The following is a 16270-nucleotide window of genomic DNA, read 5'->3' as shown; positions in this document are numbered from 1 at the left end:
CGCGCCCATCAGGCCCCGACTCACTCGCCGCGCCGCCGGCAGCCGACTGCCCCCGCGTCGGTGCCCCGCCACCGCCCGGTTCCGGTGCGATCTTGGGCAAGTCACTTCCTCTCCCGGCCTCCGCGGCTTCTCACCCGCGAGGGGCTGAAAAGCCACCCTCTGGGAGGCCCGGTGAACCGGCGGGGAGCGCGGCCGGGGAGCGCGGCAGGAGCTCAGGGCGGCGGGGCGGCGGGGCGGCGGGGCGGATGGCCAGGGCCACCGGAGTCTGCGCCCAGCCGGCCCGCCACTTGGTGGGTGAGGCGCTGCTAGAGCGTCCGGGATGCGGTGGGCAGGGCCAGTGACCGGAGGGGGCGGGCCAGGATGGGGGGCAGAGCTGGCCTGGCACAGGAGGGTCAGCCAGGATGGAGGGAGGGGAGTGGGCAGGCTCGGCTGGAGTTTGTTTAGTGTTGGGGAGCCAGACTGCGGGCCAGGCCTGAGGAGGAGGCAGGCTCTTTCTGCGTTGATCCATCATGTGCACACACCTCTGACCCACGCACAGGTGACCACCACTCTCCTCTACCTCCCTGTCCACCCCCCTCACCCGGGGGCTCCATGTGTCCTTCCCAGATTGGAAGTCTGAGTCCGGCTGGGAGTGTGCTGTGTGGGGAAGGGGCACCAGCCAGGGCCCTGAAGGCATATGCTGCCCAGGCTCCCTGCCATTCGAATTTGGGGACTGAATGACGAATGAGGCAGTGCCTGTGTAGGGGGTAGCTGGGGCCTTGCACTAGGGGTTTGGATCTTGCCACAAATGGCTTGTAGGCTGAGGGCAAGGTGAGGGCACAGGTAGGACCTAGGCCAGTGATGGCGAACCTTTTGAGCTCGGCGTGTCAGCATTTTGAAAAACCCTAACTTAACTCTGGTGCCGTGTCACATGTAGAAATTTTTTGATATTTGCAACCATAGTAAAACAAAGATTATATTTTTGATATTTATTTTATATATTTAAATGCCATTTAACAAAGAAAAATCAACCCAAAAAATGAGTTTGCGTGTCACCTCTGACACACGTGTCCTAGGTTCGCCATCACTGACCGAGGCAGAGGCTCAGGGGGCACCCCCACACTCGGTGGTGCAGGCAGAGCCTGGTGCTGGGTGAAGGCATTTGAGCCAAGCTGAGCACACAGGTGGGTGCTGAGATGTCACCTGGAACTAGCCAGTTCCATCCAGATCCTCCAGCAAGAGACGACCTTAGGCCCACAGCCATCCTAATGATTACTCATTCCTCACAACGCCTGTCACGAGGGGCTTTCCCAGCCCTCTTTTATGTGAGGAACTGAGGCGCAGAGAGCAGAGTGCCTTGTCCAGGGCCACACAGTCTGTGCTCCCAGAGGTCTCCATGGGCAGTTGGGAGCCATAGAGGGTGGTAGAGCGGGGACGTTCCTCTCCAGACCAGCCTCACCATCAATGCCCCTCAGGGAGGCTACTTCCCTGAGAATGTCAAGGCCATGACCAGTCTTCGGTGGCTGAAGCTGAACCGCACCGGCCTCTGTTACCTGCCAGAGGAGTTGGCTGCCCTGCAGAAGCTGGTAAGGAGCTGTCAGTGGGCAGGGTGGGTACCGTGGGGGCTGGGGCAGGTGGACAGAGCAGTCCAGAGGAGATGACAGAGAACGGTGTTGACAGGCATGAGCAGAGCTGGCAGAGGGAGATGCTGGGTGTGTGCGGGAGGGGGCTGTAGAGGTGGACTGGGCCGTGTGGCCGAGGGACCCCTGAATGGTGCAGAGTCACGGTGGCAGGTGGAGACTCCATAGACACCCCAGCCCCCCACTGAGTCCCTGCCTCTTCGTCCTGGCCCAGGAGCACTTGTCTGTGAGCCACAACAATCTGACCACACTCCACGGGGAGCTGTCCAGCCTGCCATCTCTTCGGGTGAGTGTTGCAGAGGCCACCAAGCTTGGGGGTGGGGACTGGAGTGTAGCCAGGGGCGTGAGGGCAGGGCCAGACCCCTAGCTGGGCCATCACCCCTGCCCACCCCGTGTCCTTCCTGAAGGGGAGAGAATATAATAATGTCCTGTGTTAAGTAGCCTCTGGGTAAAAAAGAGAAAGTATCCAAAATTCCACCTATTTGGGGCAACGACTACAATAATAACGACTGGTAGTGGCTAAGCACTATTCCATGTGGGTTTTCCTTATAATCCTGACCTCTGCCAAGTTCACAGATGAGGACATTTGCCAGAGGTCACGGAGCCAGGCAGCGGGCGAGCTGGGGTGGGGGTTTGGCAGAAGGGGAGGTGGTCAGTGCGGCCTGCGTACACTGCTCCTCTTCATGGAGCTTCCGGTAGCCCAGAGCACAGGCTCGGCCAGACCTTTGGGGCCTCGGCAAAGGCCGTTCCCACCCAAAGCCAAACCCCGAGATGGTAAGGACTCAGGCTGCTTGAGTTCCAATCAGCTCTGCCACTTCCTGCCCTCGTGACCTCAGACAAGTCCCTTCCACTTTCCGGGGAGGTTCCGCGGGAACTGCTGTGAACACCAGGTACCGCACAGACGGGTGAAGGAGAGGCGGCCACAGCCCGGGCCCTGCTGTTACTTGTAATCACAGCACCATTCCCCGCCGACCCCTCCTCTCTCCCCCTCAGACTCTCAGCACGTCTGTAATACGAGGTTTCAGTCCTAAGGGGAGAACAAACAGACTCACTCAGTCCACACTGGTCTCTCTGGGCCAACCCCTCCCTGTTCTAGAAGCCGACGCAGAGCTACAGCCCTGTCTTGCCCTCTGGAAAGGAGAAGAAGAGGGATATTCTATCAGAAAAGGTTCCCTGAGAACTGGGCTCTGGGGCCCATTTGAGCTGGGCTTTGAGGCGTGAATAGGAGCTCATAGGGAGAATAGGAAGACCCTGCCCGGTGGAGGGACTATGTGCAAGGCCAGGGGGGCACTCAGGCCTGGCCTCCAGTGAACTTCCTGAGGGGCGGCCCTCCCTGATCTCTGCTTCTCCTGGTTTATCCCCAGGCTATCGTGGCTCGAGCCAACAGCCTGAAGAATTCTGGAGTACCCGATGACATCTTCAAGCTGGATGACCTCTCAGTCCTGGTCAGTGGCTGCCCACCCACTGTGATGGTCCCTGAGGCCATTGTTATCCCCTTTTACAAACAGGAAAACTGAGGCTTAGAGTGGTCAGTGCCTTGCCCAAGGTTCCTCAGGGAGTCAGATCCTTAACCTAGGCACCCTTCCTGCCAGGGTCTGGCTGTCTCCCTTTGGCCCTGAAACCCCCTCAGCTGCTCCCCTCTCAGTGCCCGCCTGATCCCCCAGCCTGACCCCTGACCTGACCTTATCCCTCCTACCCAGGACTTAAGCTACAACCAGCTGACGGAGTGCCCTCGGGAGCTGGAGAACGCCAAGAACATGCTGGTGCTGAACCTCAGCCATAACAGGTGCCTGTCAGGCCGGGAGGTGCGTGGGGTGGGCCACAGCACAGTGGGGGCAGGTGGGTCCAGGGGGGCATGCGCTGCTGATGGGTTGCCTGACTGCCCTTCTCCCTCCCTCCTGCCCCAGCATTGACACCATCCCCAACCAGCTCTTCATCAACCTCACTGACCTGCTGTACCTGGACCTCAGCGAGAACCGCCTGGAGAGCTTGCCCCCGCAGATGCGCCGCCTGGTGCACCTGCAGACGCTCGTGCTCAACGGGAACCCCCTGCAGCATGCACAGCTGCGGTCAGCGGCGCCCGCCACGCCCTCCAGAACCCAGCCCTGGCCCCTGATTCCCAGTAGCCCTGACCCTTCCCATTTGGGGTTTGGTGTGGGCGGTGTCCCCTGTGTTGTCCACCTCACCCCACAACTGTCCTTGACCTTGTCCCTTAGGCCCTCAGTCCTGTGCCCTTGCACCTTCCCCTGGCCTGACCACCCCCTCTCCCTGCAGGCAGCTCCCAGCTCTGACAGCCCTGCAGACCCTGCACCTCAGGAACACCCAGCGCACCCAGGGCAACCTCCCCACCAGCCTGGAGGGCCTGAGCAACCTCACAGGTCGGCAGTGCCGGGCCCTCAGCCTCTGCTGCCCGCAGGCCCCTCACTCCTCTGGGGGAAGGGATGAGCCCTGCTTCTCTGACCCCCCCCCACCCCCCAAAGGAAAGGATAGCATTGCTTATGTTATGAGTAGCTCTCCCGTTGTCGTGGTGACTGGTAGGAACACCAAGTAATGAGCACCCAGTTTATGCGTAGACACCCCGTGTGAGGGAGTTTCTCCTGAGGCTCAGGGAGGTTAAGCGACGTGCTGACAGCCACAGAGCCTGGGGTGGTGCGGTGGGGTTCGGACAGGCCTGGCCGCGCTGGAGCTGCCTGGGGGGGCCCTGGCTGATGCTCCCTCCCCCCGCGCCCCAGATGTGGACCTGTCCTGCAACGACCTGACCCGGGTGCCCGAGTGCCTGTACACCCTCTCCAGCCTGCGCCGCCTCAACCTCAGCAGCAACCAGATTGCAGAGCTGTCCCTGTGCATCGACCAGTGGGTGCACGTGGAGACCTTAAACCTGTCCCGAAATCAGCTCACCTCCCTGCCTGTGCGTCCAGGCCTGGGGAGGGGGGCAGGAAGGCTCCTGGGCCCCCCTGGCTGCTGCCCTGACTCCGCCCTGCCTGCTTTCTCTCCAGTCGGCCATTTGCAAGTTGACCAAACTGAAGAAGCTGTACCTGAACTCCAACCATCTGGACTTCGACGGGCTGCCCTCGGGCATTGGCAAGCTGGCCAGCCTGGAGGAGTTCATGGCCGCCAATAACAACCTGGAGCTGATCCCCGAGAGCCTCTGCAGGTGTGGCTGGCGGGTGGGCAGGGCGGGGCCACGGCATTAAACCCTAGGAGAGCTGGTACCCACCCTGTGGCCTTCGGCATCATACAAAATGGACCATTTACCTTGGCTTTGTGGATGGAGACTACACGGGTGGTGCCAGCGATTCTCAGTTTGGGTCCCCAGAGCCCCCTTTGGGAGGACCCTGACAGCATGAGGCCGGAGGGACAGTGCCCACCTGTGTGGCCTCGGCTCTGCGCGCCCCCTCAGGCAGAGCAGAGGACCCTCCGCCACTTCCAAACTGATTTGAGCAGAACATGTTTGTGCTGTCTGTCTCCAGGGCCCTTAGTCTGCAGGTCACTTGGGAAAATTCTCTGTCAACGTCACAGAAAGAATTCAGTCACTTAGCTGTGAGGAGGTGCTGTCCGTGTGCTCCCGCCTCGCGCCTTCGCAGCGCCTCAGAGCTCACTGTTCCTTCACTAGCCGGGCCCCGCGGCCAGGACTGGAAGTTCCCTGCCCCTCTGTCACCTGCCTCAGGCCCCGGCTCTGTCCCCACAGGTGCACAAAGCTGAGGAAGCTTGTCCTGAACAAGAACCGCCTGGTGACCCTCCCAGAGGCCATCCACTTCCTGCCAGAGATCCAGGTGGGGGCGGGCCCAGGCCGGCCCAGGGGTGGGGGCGAGGGAGGGGGTACAGACAGACCCTCAGGAAGGACCGAGCACAGGCGTGTCACTGGAATGAGAGGGACCCGCATAGGCCTCCTGGAGGGGTGGCCTTTGCCGGGTGCTTTTGGGGAGAAGGTGAGCTACATCCCCGTGTCCATGTCATGCTGGACGGCATCATGTCAGTCCCACAGAAGGGAAAACTGAAGGCCAGGACGGGCATTCACTGAGCCAGGATGAGAACCAGGCCCCTGGCCGCAGCCCTGGTGGCTGCAAAGCGGAAACAAAATTTGGTGTGGCCGGGAGGTGGGACTCAGGCTCAGTGCCACCTCTGCTCACCCCTTGAGGCAGGTCCTGGATGTTCGGGAGAACCCCAGCCTGGTCATGCCTCCCAAGCCCGCTGACCGCACTGCCGAGTGGTACAACATCGACTTCTCGCTGCAGAACCAACTCCGGCTGGCAGGTGCCTCCCCTGCCACCGTGGCCGCCGCAGCAGCAGCTGGTAAGCGGGAAGGTCTGGCCTGAGAGGGGGCTGCTCTCTGGGGCTCTACTTAACCGTCTGTAAGTTGGGTGGGACACAGCTCTCTGGACCCTGGTGGATGGGGTTGGCCTGGTTGGCTGGATGCCCCAGGGGCAGGCCAAGCCGGGGCTTAGCCGTTTGCCTCTCCCCTAAGCAGGGGGTGGGTCTAAGGATCCCCTGGCTCGAAAGATGCGGCTACGAAGGCGCAAGGACTCAGCCCAGGACGACCAGGCCAAGCAGGTGCTGAAGGGCATGTCGGACGTGGCCCAGGAAAAGAACAGGAAGCAGGAGGTAAGTCAGGCCGAGGGCTGGGACAGGGCAGGCGGCCCTGGGCTCTGGTCAAGACAGACTGTGTGACCCAGCTCACGATGGAAGGGGGCCCTGGGCGAAGGCCCTGAGGCGGGTGAGACGTAGAGATGCCGGCGTGAGTGGCTGCACAGAACCAATCCGTGCGCTGTGACTGTGACCCCAGGAGAGTGCTGACGCCCGAGCCCCCGGGGGTAAGGTGCGGCGCTGGGACCAGGGCCTGGAGAAGCCGCGCCTCGACTACTCAGAATTCTTCACAGAGGACGTGGGTCAGCTGCCTGGCCTGACCATCTGGCAGATCGAGAACTTCGTGCCTGTGCTAGTGGAGGAGGCCTTACATGGCAAGTTCTACGAAGCCGACTGCTACATCGTGCTCAAGGTGAGGGGGGCACCCTGGCCCCGTGACTTGCCTTAGGTCGCTCAGCAGCCTCAGCACCGCAGCTTTGCTCATGGAGGCAAGTGGGGGAGGCTTTGCAAAGGAGGCCGGGTGGAGATGGCCCAGGCAGAGGTGTGGCCGCCATCCCCTCCTGGGGCGGGGAGCCTGTGCCCATCAGAGCAGCCCCTCGGTGAGCTAGGGCCCAGGACTGCCTGGTGAGGGCTGACATGACTGTGGCCTGGCCCCCAGACCTTTCTGGATGACAGCGGCTCTCTGAACTGGGAGATCTACTACTGGATTGGTGGGGAGGCCACACTTGACAAGAAGGCTTGTTCTGCCATCCACGCGGTGAACCTGCGCAACTACCTGGGTGCAGAGTGCCGCACTGCACGGGAGGAGATGGGCGACGAGAGCGAGGAGTTCCTGCAGGTGCCGTGGCTGGGAGGGCCGGCGAGGGCAGGGTCGAAGGGGTGGGGCGAAGGTGGTGGGCATGGCTAATGAGGCAGGCAGGGAGCTGAGACCAAAGGGGTTTTGGGTCAAGACCTGAAGCAGAAAGCCGGGGCAAAAATGGTGAAGGCAAGGGAACGAGATGAGGCCAAAGGTGGGGGGCCTGGGTTATTGGAGGCCAAGAGAGATGGGGAACTGGGGCCAATATGGCTAGGGGGCGGGGCCACCACCTGGACACCAAGGGGCAGGACCAAGGGCTGGACCGAGTCCAGTGGGCAGGGTTAGTGAGTGGTTCTGGGCCTTCTTCCAGCTGCTTAAATGTAGATGAGGCCACACTCGATTTTACCCAGATTCGCCCAAGTGTGCCCTCCTGTAAACCTGCTTCTGTACCCAGCACACATACCTCAGCATGCTGTGCGCACCTGAACTGCACAGGAGTGAACACATCCCTCCATTTGTACATCTTACCACTGCAGTATGTGTCTGTTTATAGACACAGATCTTATTCCTCCTCTTTAACGTCATCACAGATTTGTAGCGCCCGGCACACCCGTATACAGGTGGGATTGGTGGGAGGTGGTGTCAGCTCATGATAAAGGCCTGCCCCTCACACACAGGTGTTTGATAACGACATTGCCTACATCGAGGGTGGAACAGCCAGTGGCTTCTACACTGTCGAGGACACGCACTATGTCACCAGGTGAGGAGGTGTGTGGGTGGGCAGCATTGACCTGGACTCAGCTTGGAAGGACTGGGGGGAGGGTGTTCGGGTAAACTGGTCCCGTGGTGTCCCCTCCAAGCCACGTTTGCTCCGGCCTCCAGGATGTACCGCGTGTATGGGAAAAAGAACATCAAGTTGGAGCCTGTGCCACTCAAGGGAGCCTCCCTGGACCCCAGGTGAGTACCAGCGATATGAGGTGGGGGTGCCTGACTGAACCTCCCCTTTCCCCAGTGGGGGTCAGATGTGGGCTCTAGAAGAAGAAGCCTTCCAGCAACTCTTTTAGACTCTTAGCCCCATGATGGGGGATTTGGGCCTGGGCACAGTCATTGCCTATAGCTGTCACAGCCCCTCCTCCCCTCCTGTCCAGGTTTGTTTTCCTGCTGGACCGGGGGCTGGACCTCTATGTGTGGCGGGGGGCCCAGGCCACGCTGAGTAGCACTACCAAAACCAGGTATGAGATGCACCCTGCTCAGACATGGGGAGGGCTTTTGTGCAAAGCAGAATTGTCACCTAAGAAGGGGTATGGGCCTTACTAAGGGCTTTGCACCTGTCCTCAGGCTTTTTGCAGAAAAAATTAACAAGAACGAGCGGAAAGGGAAGGCAGAGATCACGCTGCTGGTGCAGGGCCAGGAGCCCCCAGAGTTCTGGGAGGCACTAGGGGGTGAGCCCTCTGAGATCAAACAGCACGTGCCTGATGACTTCTGGCCGCCGCAGCCCAAGCTGTATAAGGTGAGCGGGGCTGTAGGGCGGGCCTGACTCCACCAGGGGTCAGGTGGGGGATGGGCCACGGACTCCGTGGTGACTGGTCTTCATCTGGACTTTGGTGTCGAGGGTGCCACCTTCTGGACAGAATCGCCCTGAGCAAAGGTCTGGAGGCTGGCTCTGAGTCAGGCCATTAGCATAGTGTTAGGCCGTGTTTGCTGGAAGGAGCTGCAGAGAGGGAGGCTGAGAGTGCCTGGGTGCTAGGCCTGAGAACCTGCCTTAATTCTGGGGTGTTGTGAGCAGAAAAAGGACAAGTTAGAAAATTAGAAAAAATAGTAAGTTCTGGAGAGAGTAGGCAGGAAAAGTACCATTTACAAGTCCTTCCACTGATAGGATGCCCTTACAATGACCTTGGAGTGGAGGGAAGAAACTAAGGCCCAGAGAGGAGCCGGCAGCAGACCTGAGTGCACACAGTAGGCAGGGCCAGGCTCCAAATCAGGACTTGTGGTGGGGCTTGTGTCCCAGACCCTGCCCCTACAGCGCTGGCCTTTCCTCCTGCTAGGTGGGCCTGGGCCTGGGCTACCTGGAGCTGCCCCAGATCAACTACAAGCTGTCAGTGGAACATAAGAAGCCGCCCAAGGTGGAACTGATGCCGGGCATGCGGCTGGTGAGACGCACAGGGAGGAGGCGAGGAGGCAGGACCTTCCCCTTTAGCCCAGCACTGGTTGACCCCAGCCTCTGGCCCTGCAGCTGCAGAGCTTGCTGGACACGCGCTGCGTGTACATCCTGGACTGTTGGTCCGACGTGTTCATCTGGCTCGGCCGCAAGTCCCCACGCCTTGTGCGAGCCGCCGCCCTCAAGCTTGGCCAGGAGCTGTGCGGGATGCTGCACCGACCACGTTATGCCACGGTCAGCCGCAGCCTCGAGGGCACTGAAGCACAGGTAGCAGTGCGGGCCGACTGTGCGAGCCACACCACAGGCTCCTCCCCAGGAGTCTGTGGATCCGTCAAAGCCCAGACCCTCTGAATCAGCTACTGCCCCGCAGAGCTGAGCCAAGCCCACCGCTTCTGTGCTGCTGCCAGGCCCCGCCCCTCCATGCCCCTCTCACTCCGGCTTCCTAGACCCCCTTTTCTTGGGCTCCATCCCTCCGTGACCTGCCCCTCCCACTTCTGGTTTCTAGACCCCACCCTCACACCCCCATGTCCGCCAACCGAGCCTCACCCCATCTACTTCCACCCCAGCCTTAACTGCTGACCCTCACTCGTGTTTTCTCCCCTTGGCAGGTGTTCAAAGCCAAGTTTAAGAATTGGGATGACGTGTTGACGGTGGATTACACACGCAACGCAGAGTCCGTGTTGCAGGGCCAGGGACTTGCCGGGAAGGTGAAGCGTGACGCTGAGAAGAAAGATGAGATGAAGGCTGACCTCACTGCACTCTTCCTGCCAAGGCAGCCGCCCATGGCGCTAGCAGAGGTGGGGTCGGGGCCTACGGTGATGGGTTGGGGCGGGGCCTAGGGTAATAGAACGTGGGGCGGGGCCTGGGTGATGGGGAGGGGCCTAGGGTAATAGGAAGGGGGCGGGGCCTGGGTGATGGGGCGGGGCCTAGGGTAATAGGACGGGGCGGGGCCTGGGTGATGGGGCGGGGCGGGGTGGACTTGGCCCTAGCTGAATGGGATGCAGCCTGCCCTGGGTTCTGGGAGGAGGCTCTGTGCAGGTCCCTGCCCAGGGAGGAGGGCCAACTCCAGAGGCCCACCAGCAGGGGGTGGGGTGTCACATGCAGGCTGAGCAGCTGATGGAGGAGTGGAACGAGGACCTGGACGGCATGGAGGGCTTCGTGCTGGAGGGTAAGAAGTTCGCTCGGCTGCCTGAGGAGGAGTTCGGCCACTTCTACACGCAGGATTGCTACGTCTTCCTCTGCAGGTGCTGTCCCCGAGCGCCTCCCTGGCCCAACCCCTCCCTGCCCTGGGCCCCTGCTCACTGCCCTCTGACCCTGCAGGTACTGGGTCCCTGTGGAGTACGAGGAGGAGGAGAAGGAAGAGAAAGAGGAGAAGGCTGGGGCCGAGGGCAAAGAAGGCGAGGAGGCAGTGGCTGAGGTGGACAAGCAGCCCGAGGAGGATTTCCAGTGCATCGTGTACTTCTGGCAGGGCCGGGAAGCCTCCAACATGGGCTGGCTCACCTTCACCTTCAGCCTGCAGAAGAAGTTCGAAAGTCTTTTCCCTGGCAAGCTGGAGGTGCGCCTGCCGGGCCCCTACGGCGCAATGCCACACCCCCATAGCCCGGGCGGGGGGCGGGGGGGGGGCGTCTGTGGGAGTGGGACTCAGACCCAGAGAAGGCTTGGCCCATGAAGGGTAGGGGGGTTCCACGGAGTTGCCCCTGACACTTGCATACACCCAGGTGGTGCGCATGACGCAGCAGCAGGAGAACCCCAAGTTCCTGTCCCATTTCAAGAGGAAGTTCATCATCCACCGGGGCCGGAGGAAGGCAGCTCAGGGTGCCCTGCAGCCCAGCCTCTACCAGATTCGAACCAACGGCAGTGCCCTCTGTACCCGGTGCCTGGCTGGGGAGGGGCACAGATGGGCAGGTGGGCTCAGTGAGCTACCGACCCCTTGCTGACCTCCCTCCCCCCGTGCCCAGGTGCATCCAGATAAACACCGACTCCAGCCTCCTCAACTCCGAGTTCTGCTTCATTCTCAAGGTGCGGCTGTGGGAGCCACCAGGACTGTGGGTCCGGGTGGGGGCTGCAGGGTGTGGGGGCTGCAGGGTGGGCCTGACCTGAACCCTCTGCACACTCCCCAGGTTCCCTTTGAGAGTGAGGACAACCAGGGCATCGTGTACGCGTGGGTGGGCCGGGCGTCCGACCCGGATGAGGCCAAGTTGGCGGAGGATATACTGAACACCATGTTTGAGGCCTCCTACAGCAAGCAGGTGACCAGGGCAGGCAGTGGCCAGATAGGCCAGTGAGGGCGGACAGGGACCCCGTGCTGAGCCAGCCTCTTACCCACAGGTCATCAGCGAAGGCGAGGAGCCCGAGAACTTCTTCTGGGTGGGCCTAGGCACACAGAAGCCTTATGACGACGATGCGGAGTACATGAAGCACACCCGGCTCTTCCGGTGAGGCTGGGCCAGGCCCTCCCCCGCTACCTCCTGCGGCCGGGGACTGCTGCTCATGACCCTGACGCTCTGCCTGACCCTTGACCCCCAGGTGCTCCAATGAGAAGGGTTACTTCGCAGTGACTGAGAAATGTTCTGACTTTTGCCAAGATGACCTGGCAGATGATGACATCATGTTGTTAGACAATGGCCAAGAGGTGAGGCCCCTGTGGACCCTGCCTGTTCAAGGAGCCCACCCATTTGTCAGTGGGAATCCTGAGCCCAGGTCCCCCCCCTGACCACCTCCCGTCATGCCCACAGGTCTATATGTGGGTGGGGACCCAGACAAGCCAGGTGGAGATCAAGCTGAGTCTGAAGGCCTGCCAGGTGAGCTGGGCGGAGGGAGGGCTGCGGCTGGCCGGAACGGTCTGGAAGGCCTGCCCAAGACTCATGCATGTCCGCTCCCCAGGTGTACATCCAGCACATGCGCGCCAAAGAGCACGAGCATCCCCGCCGCCTGCGCCTGGTCCGCAAGGGCAACGAGCAGCATGCCTTTACTCGCTGCTTCCATGCCTGGAGCACCTTCCGGAAGGCCCTGGCCTAGAGCAACTGCCACCCCCTGCAGTGCCCCTGTGGAAGCCCCAAGCTCAGGGTGAGGAGAGCAAGGGCCTCTTCACCCACCACCTAGCCAGGGGCTGTGTCAGGGGGCAGCCCTGCTATGTCATGCCCAGTGCCACAGCCCCCCGCAGCACAGCCCAAGTGGCACCAAGGGGGCAGCCCTGATGGGAAATGAGACCCCTCGGTGTGAGCTCATATGTGACACCCCCTTCCCTGCTAGGGATAAAGGAGACATGGTTGCCCTTTAAGAGATATTAAATGCTTTTATTTTCAATATTAAAAATCAGCATTTTTCATATTAAAACAGTGCTAATGTTAAAATTACAGAAAACCCCCAAGGTACAATCTACAGGGAAACCATTCTGACCCCCACATACACATACCTGACTGGGCCCCCATCCTGGGTGCCAAGGGAGCGCCCAGTGTCTCTCTCTCACACAAACACACGTACAGGGTGGGAAGAGGGGGACATGCTAGCCCAGGAACAGTACCAAAATAGTTTTAGAAATGAGTGTCCAGCCCAGCACTGTCCAGTCCAGGCATTAGAAAAATATTCTTTGCAAAAGGAGGGGGAAAGGATGGTGTGTGTCCTTCCTTGTGGCACCTGGCTTCCAGGTATTGCCTGTAGGAGAGGCCAGTCCGAGTCCACCCGAGTTCCAGGCCCACACCCCGGGGCCCACAGGTGAGCAGGTGTCGTCCGCGAAGGGCTGGGAGGGGACACAGATCCTGGATCCCAGCTCCAAGCAAGGCAGTGGTGGCAGGTAGTCCTGGCCTTCCTGGAGAGGAAGAGAAGGGTCAGCAGAGGTCCAGGGAGGCCAAAGGGGCAGACAACCTGGCTCCTTGGCTGCCACCTCTCAGGATCCTCCAGGCAGGCAAAGGGCCGCCCCACCCCGGGGGCAAGGACCCAGCAGTAACTGCTTGAAGAGGCTGGCCAGGCCTCAGCGTTGCGTACTTCAGCCCACTGTGGCCAGGGGTGTCCCCAGCAAGAAACAGAGAGCTGGGGTCTGTACCTGATTGTGGGTGTGGGTGTGTGTGTGTGTGTGTGTGGGGGGGGGCTCTAGGTAGCAAATAGGATGGGAAGACTTATGGACCCCAAATGTGGACAGGGCCACACTGAGGCTGGAGTGGTGGCCAGTCTCAGGCCAGGCCCCATTCGGGCTCACCCCACGGGGCCCCGCCTTGTGCCTGGGTGATCTCAGCTGCTGAAAGGGGCTGGCCAAACCTCCTGAGCCCAAAGCTGCCACCACCTCTTGTTCCGAACACAACCTAGGACACCCAGGGGCTGACAGGCTGGCTCTGTTTCTTTAATACGAAACAGTGAAGATCACATCTGTGCGGCCCCGAAGCCCTGAGGGACAGCCTGGAGAGCAGCAGGCTTCGGAGCACTGGCATCAGGGGCCTGGGCTCTCAGATGGGAAGCCAGGCGGGGCCCCTGGGGTTGAGGCCAAGAACCCAGGACAGCCAGAGTGGCCCACACTTGCAGCACCTCATTTAATCAGGATGGCACAGGCTCGAGCCTCATCTTCCACCAGGTTCCTCAGATTCTTCGCAGCCTCCTCCGAAGAGCTGGGGAAAGGGGCGGTGATCAGGACTTGGGGTGAGGCCCCCTCGCTCCTGCATGCCTGGCTGGGACACTAGGTTGGCTGAGGCGGGGAGGGAGGCTGGGGAGCCAAGGCAGCCCTCCTGTGGATCCTGCCCGCCCACCTCACCCCAGGAAATCCTTCACATCCTCCACCGTGATGTCCCCCGTTGTGTCCAGAGTGGTGTCAGCACTGATGGCCGAGTCAATGGACATGGGCGAGAGCATGGCCTCAGGCCGCTCTGGGGTGTCTGCAGGGAGGAAACGGCGGGCCTCTGTTAGGACCCCTGGGACCCTCTGCAGCCGTAGTAGGACGTGTTAAACCCCCTGCCCCGCTCTAGCCTGGCACACCCTCCCCAGGATTCCAGCTGTGCCTCCCGCAGAAGCCTCCCTATGTCTGTCTGGCTGGGGTCCTGCCACCCGTTTCATGCCCAGCCCCTCACCAGCTCTTTTGCTGTGCACAGGATTAGGGCTTCCATCACGGCTCTGTGGCGCCAGGAGGATGCCGGGGGTCCCGTTAGCCTGGCTCAGCTTGGGTGACTCTTGGAGTCTGTAGCTGCAGAGACAGGGCCATGATGGGGTCACAGGGAGGCCCCTCAAGGCTCAAAGGACCAAACCCCTGTCGTCCCATTCCTGAGACCTGGGACTAGAGAGACACCAGGGAGGGCCACCCTTGCTCCATGCAGAATCTGGGGGTGGGGACGACAGCAGCCTCGATCAAAGGCCTCCCGGGCCAGGGGCTACCCCCTCCATGTACCTGGCATGGGCAGCACCATGGGACCAGCTGATGTCCAGAGAACAGAGTGGCTCTGTGATGTTCCGGGCACTTAGGGAGAAGCGTTCAAACTCCGATGGGGAAATCAGGTAAAAACCTGGGTGGGTGGGAGAGAAGGAGCCAAGAGAGAAGTCAGGAGATGTTCCCACCCTCAGCCCCGCAGCTGGTCTCTGCCCGCACGTGCTGACTAGCCCTCCCGCACCCTGGCCGGCGCTGTGCCCACACTGGATACCCCCTCTGCTGACGCTCTCGGGAACACTCCTGGACCCGCTTGGGCCCCTTGCCCCAGAAAGCCTTCGCCTCACCCTGGCCGTGGCGCGTGAAGACACAGGAGGCGATGCCGCTGATGTCCTCCTTCCGGATGCAGGAGTAATGCACCTGGGGCCTCAGGCCCGGCACCGAGAAGACGTGCACGTCACCCAGGTTGGTGAGGCAGGCCAGGCAGGTCTCGGCATAGTCCTCACAGGCCACGCTGGCGAATGTGGCCAGTGCCACCTTGCGCACACGACAGCCCTCATGGGCTGTCAGCTTGAACTTGGTCTTGGCGCTCACCTTGGGTAGTGTGAACACCTGGCAGCGGGCAGATGGCCAGTGAGCACAGCCTGGTCCAGTCCACGCCCCGAGCCCTACGCAGAGCCCAGCCTGCCACACAGGCCCATGCCCCTGGCCACTAGCAACCCTGCCTGAACACCCACCCTGGAGCTGCCCTCAGACCTGACCCGGCTCCACACTGCTCCTAGAGCCTCCCAGGGCCCCGCCCACAGAGCCTGGCAAAACCAGTCACGCTGGGTTGTAAGGGTTAGATGGTTGGTATGTCCCCAAACCATGACCTCCTGCCAGAGCCCAGAGGAGTGGGTCAAGGGGTTCTGGTGGGGGACCCAGTGAGGTAGGAGGGTCCTGCAGGCATACAAGCTGAGGAAGTCCTCGGGGTTCTGCAGGAGCACCTCTGCTAGCTGCGTGGGGTCCTGCGGGGGCTCAGCAGGTAGGGAATAGGCAAGGCAGGAGTTCTAGGGGGTCCAGTGGTATCTAGGAGGCAGGAGCCTGGAGGTATCTGCAGCAGCTCACCTTGAACTGCTCCTCAGACGCGATGAGCACTGCATGGCCACCCTGCATGTCCGGGGCCTGGGCCAGGTCCTGAGAGGCCTCGAAGGGCTCAGGCAGTGGGCGGCCACGCCCATCCAACACAGCAATGGCCACCACAGGCGCACGATGCATTAGCTGCACCTCCTTGCCCAGCACAGCCTCCACCGCTCGCTCGGGCCGCTTCTCGCTGCCTGCCACTGCCACTGGCACCTCCAGTGCGTAGGCAAACACAGAGCCTGAGTTGGTGCCTGCCCACATGGTGGGTCCGTGGTGGGCCGCTGTGGGGCAACAGGCTGTGAGGCAGGGATCAGCCCATACACAACAGATCCCTCCCCTCCTCTCCTGACACTGGGACCCAGGGCTGGGTCTCTCCTGCCCCACTTCTTCGGGGTGACCTCAGCCAGCCTTGTGGCCTTGGGCACCCTCTTTAAACTGCTGACCACAATCCGAGCCTCGGACACAACTCCCCTAAAGAGCCATCTTCACGGAGATGTCAATGGCACACAAACTGGACCCTGACCTCCCAAACCCACGCACTGCACCCTCTGCCCCCTCTCAGCAGTGCCGCCCCATCACAAAGCCCCAGCTCTCTCCAAGCCCCACATCCCCTCACCAGCCCTGGCAACACACTCAGAATAGGGTCC

At 61.3% G+C, this 16270-nt stretch overlaps 2 protein-coding genes across 8 annotated transcripts in view; one reads left to right on the top strand and one right to left on the bottom strand.

Annotated features, from left to right (window-relative positions):
- The first annotated feature begins 304 nt into the window (after nt 1–304).
- On the top strand, nt 305–12472 carry FLII (FLII, actin remodeling protein). Of its 5 annotated transcripts, none has more exons than XM_023745068.1 (30): nt 305–538; nt 1428–1565; nt 1834–1905; nt 2984–3064; nt 3320–3405; nt 3527–3688; nt 3894–3997; nt 4352–4527; nt 4616–4773; nt 5308–5392; nt 5762–5912; nt 6088–6221; nt 6403–6615; nt 6862–7041; nt 7677–7759; nt 7882–7956; nt 8148–8231; nt 8338–8509; nt 9045–9149; nt 9233–9424; nt 9766–9954; nt 10262–10401; nt 10478–10712; nt 10876–11030; nt 11116–11176; nt 11278–11406; nt 11486–11592; nt 11684–11789; nt 11893–11958; nt 12041–12472. In XM_023745068.1, exons 1-30 carry the CDS (start codon nt 320–322, stop codon nt 12173–12175), a joined length of 3993 nt encoding a protein of 1330 aa, XP_023600836.1. In that variant the 5' UTR covers nt 305–319; the 3' UTR covers nt 12176–12472. The 5 variants fall into 5 exon arrangements, with proteins under 5 accessions (XP_023600836.1, XP_014301688.1, XP_014301692.1 ...); XM_014446202.2 differs by having other exon boundaries at nt 386–538; nt 1455–1565; nt 6085–6221; XM_014446206.2 differs by lacking the exon at nt 305–538 and having other exon boundaries at nt 1241–1565; nt 6085–6221.
- The window catches only part of LLGL1 (LLGL1, scribble cell polarity complex component), a 17117-nt gene continuing 13279 nt past the window's right edge, over nt 12433–16270 (bottom strand). For 2 of the 3 annotated variants that reach the window (XM_006103847.3, XM_023745072.1), the window contains exons 17-23: nt 15609–15904; nt 14849–15113; nt 14526–14640; nt 14212–14324; nt 13899–14019; nt 13676–13755; nt 12433–12965 (exon numbers count right to left, since the gene is read on the bottom strand). In XM_006103847.3, coding sequence (XP_006103909.1) covers nt 13677–13755; nt 13899–14019; nt 14212–14324; nt 14526–14640; nt 14849–15113; nt 15609–15904 — 989 coding nt within the window. In that variant the 3' untranslated portion in view covers nt 12433–12965; nt 13676. Of the gene's footprint in view, nt 12966–13675; nt 13756–13893; nt 14020–14211; nt 14325–14525; nt 14641–14848; nt 15114–15608; nt 15905–16270 lie in introns of all 3 variants that reach the window. The other variant, XR_002826513.1, reaches the window with a different exon arrangement.

The sequence above is a fragment of the Myotis lucifugus genome, unplaced genomic scaffold, assembly GCF_000147115.1.
Source record: "Myotis lucifugus unplaced genomic scaffold, Myoluc2.0 scaffold_513, whole genome shotgun sequence".
In the NCBI taxonomy this organism is placed as follows: Eukaryota; Metazoa; Chordata; class Mammalia; order Chiroptera; family Vespertilionidae; genus Myotis; species Myotis lucifugus.
The sequence above is the reverse complement of the archived record's forward strand: the minus strand, read 5'-3'. Positions and strand labels throughout refer to the sequence as shown.